At 55.8% G+C, this 5,009-nt stretch overlaps 1 protein-coding gene across 4 annotated transcripts in view; it reads right to left on the bottom strand.

Moving 5' to 3' along the window:
• Window positions 1–2,445: 2,445 nt before the first annotated feature.
• Window positions 2,446–5,009, bottom strand: part of Dpp6 (dipeptidyl peptidase like 6) — an 847,324-nt gene continuing 844,760 nt past the window's right edge. For all 4 annotated transcript variants that reach the window (XM_048786655.1, XM_048786657.1, XM_048786656.1 and 1 more), the window contains exon 26: window positions 2,446–4,307. In XM_048786655.1, the coding sequence (XP_048642612.1) occupies window positions 4,161–4,307 (147 nt within the window). In that variant the 3' untranslated portion in view covers window positions 2,446–4,160. The remainder of the gene's footprint in view (window positions 4,308–5,009) is intronic.

The raw sequence follows: 5,009 nt of genomic DNA on the forward strand, positions 1-5,009 counted from the left end.
GCATTGCCCCCTGCTCCAAATCAACTGGTTAAAAATCTAAACTGTGTTCAAGAACAACAAACGATGAGAGTTGGAGAATATATAAAAGAATTTTAAAAATCTAGAACTGAAAAGTGAAATTAAGAATTTAGTGATAAATTTACCAATTAGACACTGTGAAAGAGATAATTTGTAAATCAGAAGTTAGGTCAGAAGAAAATATCCAAAATAAAGAACAGATGTGTGCAAGAATAAACATACAGAAGAGCATATAGGAAACATACACAAAGATGGATCCTGTTTCCAGCCTGCACCCAAGAAGGAGAGGAGTAAGAATGGGATCAAGTATTGACAGAAGCATTATATATTACAGGTGGAGGGTCCCCATGGGGAGAAGTGTCCTCGAGAAGAGAGGCTGAGCTGTGTGTACTCTCCCCTGCCCCTGCCCTCTCTCCCTGTCACCCAAGGACATAACAGCTGTCACCCATCTGCAAACCTGGAGCAGAACCCTCACCAGGGAGTGACCATCTCAGAACTGTAAGGAATGGATTCCTGTGGAAGCACCGTCTGAGCTGTTCTAAGGCAGCAGAACTGGGGACACCAGCACAGGGAGTGCAGGAAAGCCACTTGTGCAGGGCCTGCTACAGCAAGGGAGCCACCAGCACCACTGTCCAGCACTGGGCAGAGCCTCTAGGCAGGCAGAGGAGTGGGCCAGCCTCGGGGTGGGAGCAGGGCCCTGGCGTGCCCTGGTGGAGGTGGCCGGGAGGCTGGGGGCAGGGCCTGTTGGGAGGTTGGCTGGGGGTCTGTATTTGGGTCTAGTTGTCCTACATTGAGAGCAGGCCCCAGAGCCCGGGAGGCTGTCAGTTTCCTACCAAGTCCTGGCTGTGGCGGGCTGATTGCTGCAGGCTCTGGCTGGGTCCAGGCCAGGGTAGGTAGAGCTCCATTGAGCATCGTGGTCTAGCCGTTGTCCATTGTATGTCCAGTCCCTGGCCAGGCTCCCGTCTCTCCTTTTGTGATGACCAGAGGACCCATGCCACATGCTGAGGAGGAAGGCTGGGGGGTCTGTCCGAGAGTGTCCTCCTGGGCTCTCTTGGGCACTGGAGTTTTAAATTAGGGGCTTGCTGAAGGCAAAACTGTCCCTTAACAAAATCATGGCTCCTGGAGCTTCTTGGCCAGGCAGGAGGGGGAGGGCACGTCTCAGGCCAGTGGGGACAGAGGCCCCCAGCACACCTTTGTGAACATGCTGGCCCAAGTCCCGGAAATGCAGGAATCAGGATGGGGTCCCTGCACTGGGCACTGAGGAGCCTGGGGTGCTCCGGGGCCCCCTCAGCAGCCTGGTGGAACTTTTAATATAACAATATTTTATGGGGGAAAGGCAGCAGAACAAAGGGCTCCCAGGACATATAAAAGGGCAGAACACCTCGCCTCTTGGGATTCCATGACACCAGCTATGGCCCCCTTCTCCCTTGCGGGAGAAGTCTGTTACCCCCTTTTAAATAAACCCCACTTCATAAAAAATATTTTATGACTAATTTAAAATAAACAAAAGACAGTGTTCAACAGTGGGACCCATATCCAGCTTGAACCCCCAGAGAGGGCCTGCCTGGGGGGTGTCAGGTCCCAGGTGAGGAGGCACAGTGGCCGCAGCTGTGGGTCCCAGCAAGGACACCTGGCACCTCCCAAAGCCATCCTAGAGCTGGGAAGACAGGGGGTCTTCCCAGTGGGCACTGGAGGGGGTTCCAGGTTGTGGACAGGGTGGGCTCTCAAGGTCCTGCCTGTCTCCTCATTCTGGTCCCAAAGTTTTCCAAAGTGGGAAAATTCACCTTCTGATGTGAAACTTCGTCTCCTTTCCTGAGGGAAGTCCCCACCGAGGAAGATGGACAGAAAGGTGGACTGGTCAGGGTAGCCCCAGGTGAGCCACTAGACCTCCATGCCCCCGTTAGTCTGGTTTTCTAAATGCCCCTGGGCTCCTGAGGATTAATCAGGAGAGCCTGCCAGAGTCAGCTAAATTGGCGGGGGTGACCGACGGACCTGAGTCTCTGAGTGATGCATGGTGTCCATGTCACCAACCCTCTGCTTCCAGGCTGGGCCCTGTTTACACCAGACACTTGAACCAACCACAAGACCAATGGTGAATTTCCAACATGGAGCCATTCTTGAGCTTTGTAGCATGCCATGCTGTGGAGTCAGCTGAGAACCCATGTGACTTGGCGTTTGGGGACAGCTGTGTGTCTGCACCTGTGCAGACACAACCGAAACCCACTTTTTCTGGCTGACTTGGGGCGTGAAAATGGTTGACCCTGTCCTCTGTGGCTCCGCTACGACGGCTGGTGCAGTTCTCACTTGCCGCACGCCGGGCTCTCACGGTCAGTCTTGGGAGCCAATGAGTATTTAAAGGCATCTGGAATTCTTGCCCACTTTCTAAGGTGACATGGTGGCAGAGAAGCAAGAAAAGAGCAATCCAAGTGGTAAAATAATGTTTTATTCCATGATGAACAGACGCTACCATGCCACATCCCCACGTCCCTCCCTCCGGCCAGATCTGCGGCCATGCTGGCTTCCCCTTAGGACCTCCTTGGCTCTGCAGCCAGTCACGCCTGCTGAGAGCACCGCACACCATGAGACTTTGGATTGGTCCTGGTTGGCACGGTGGTCATCTATGCAGACCTTCCAGGGACCTCACAAGGACTGACCTTCAAAGCTCTTGTGGATGGAACCAGGACCCCCAACACCAAAAAGCAACATGGACACATCTCCTCTGAGGACAGGACGTCTAGGGCACCCAGCAGAACCGGAAGCTGGAAATCAGCACTGACATTTGGGCTGTCAGCAAGCTCAGAAGGAAATGATGGTGATTGATAGATTTCAAACTAAGACTTCTAGGGAGTCCAGACCAGCCAAGAGGTCTGCATGCAAGCTCAACACAAGGTCAGTGCTGCGGGGGAGTCTGCACAAACGCTGGACGGACACGCAGTCCTTTCTTTATATACAACAAAATGAAATGCACACTGGGAACAGCAGCCGCATGTCCGGCCAGAGTGGATCTCAGGAGGCTGGCAGAGAACAGCGTGGACCTCACTGTCTGCGGGGGAGGGGAATAAGCCATCCCGGGTCGGAGGCAGGGCTGCCCATCAGGGCTGCTGGAGCTTGCTCAACAGACCTGTGGGTGGGATCAACACTTTGCATGATTTTTAGCCAAATGTCATCTGGAAAGACTTGACAACTTATCAAAGAGGAGGAGATGGGCTTAAGGACAGGTGTGCATGGACAATGTGGACCTACAGCCGGATCCTAACATGGCTCAGTGGAAGGGGGGGGTCTGTCTATGTTTCCTTTTGGTGAACACTACTGGGCGATTTCCTCCCTCAGGGTTGGAAATGCCTCCACAAAGTCTGAAGACCACGCTGAGGACAGAGCGGTTACTTCCGAACTGTTTCTTCATCCAAACAAGTGCCCAATGGAAAGCAAAACAAAGCAACAGGAAGAGACAGAGAAGGAAGAAAAAGCACAGGAAAACAACCCCACAAGCTCAGACAAGGGAGCGTCAGGCGAAAACCATAGAAAAATATGAGTCAATTCTATCAGGTTGACCATTAGCGTAGCTACAGTAAGACTTTGTACAGAAAAGGGTCTGTTTCCTTGGTGCAGTCCCGAGTGATGCCAACTCCTGGTTATAGAAACGAACAGGCCAGTGTGGACACCTCCAGCCAAGACAAGGGGCTGTCCTGGCCGCCGTCCTCACTCCCCCGGCAAGGCCGAGTCACACAGGGCGCACTCCTGCTGCCAGCTGCAGCACGCTAGCGCAGGGGTGGGGGGTGGTCTTAATGCTACGACTGAAAGCTTGGACTTAGGGGCCGGTTTCCTGTGGGCTCAAAGTGGCCCTCACTGCCATCTGTCCATTGCTGTGTCCCCTGGGGGAGGGGCCATGGGATGTGCCAGTCACTGTGGGGCCAGGTGGAGGCGATGCTGCCGAGCTGGGGGTTCCAGGCTGCGAGGGGACACATCTCCACCGGGGAGGGAGCTTGTTTCCCAAGCCAAACTGCCTTAGGTACCCGAGAGGCATGCTGTGGGACCTCAACACCTCCGCCCGGCCCCCCGGGGGGGAGGAGGGCGGCAGGGGGATTCCTCAGTTGCATATTGTGGTAGAAAGAGCCACGTCTGTGCTGAGGGCTGGCACGCGGTCAGTCCTCCTCCTCGTCCTCTTTCGCGGTAGCGGCTGGTAGCTTGTCCTGGACCCTGAAGCATTCCACCAAGAAGTTGATGATGGACCTGTAGAGGTGCTGCTGGAGCGCAGCGCTGTGGAAGTAGTGGCTCTCGTCGGGGTATATCTGCAAGGAAGCCCAGGAGGAGTTACCACCCTGGCCCACCCTCCCCGGGGACACAGGGACCCGCCTGAGGAAACACACCCAGAAGCCCCCAGGCCTCCTACTGAATTCAGTCGGCACCATCAGTTCTGGCGGGTTTCAATGGCAAGGGCCATTCCCTCCTGGGACGCCTGCTGCCTCTGTGAGCAGGCTTGTTCCTGAGCAGGGGACCGAAGCCGGCCCTCTCCCCCGCACTGCTCCCCGCCCTCGCCAAGGCCCCCCCGCCCCGCCCCGCCGTCGCGCAGCGGGAGTCCGTGTGCTAGAAAGCACCACATTCAACAGACTCAGCCCTCTAGGCCTGTTTTCTGAATTTGCGACCTGGACACATGCTTGGGGTCTTCAGAGGCTGTAACCCGAATGGGGGTGCCAGGATTTCCATAAGAACGCTGCCCACGCCAGCCACCCTCTGAGTGGGGGAGGGTCCCGGAGGTGCGGAGCCCCGTTTCTGGCTGGCTACACGTGCACCCTCCCTGGGCCTGGCCTTCCAGGTGTGCAGGTGGGAGGATGATCGTGACAGACTCTGTGACATGGTGTGTGAGAAGTCGATCTGGGATGTGGGAGGCCTGGCCCGCGGGCTGGTCCTGCTGGGTCAGAGCCCATTATTCTACGCCCCCCCTCCCCCCCGTGCCCCAGCCGCATGCCACCGCTGCCCCTGGGGCCACCTGT

Source organism: Marmota marmota, unplaced genomic scaffold (assembly GCF_001458135.2).
Source record: "Marmota marmota marmota unplaced genomic scaffold, marMar, whole genome shotgun sequence".
Classification (NCBI taxonomy): domain Eukaryota; kingdom Metazoa; phylum Chordata; class Mammalia; order Rodentia; family Sciuridae; genus Marmota; species Marmota marmota.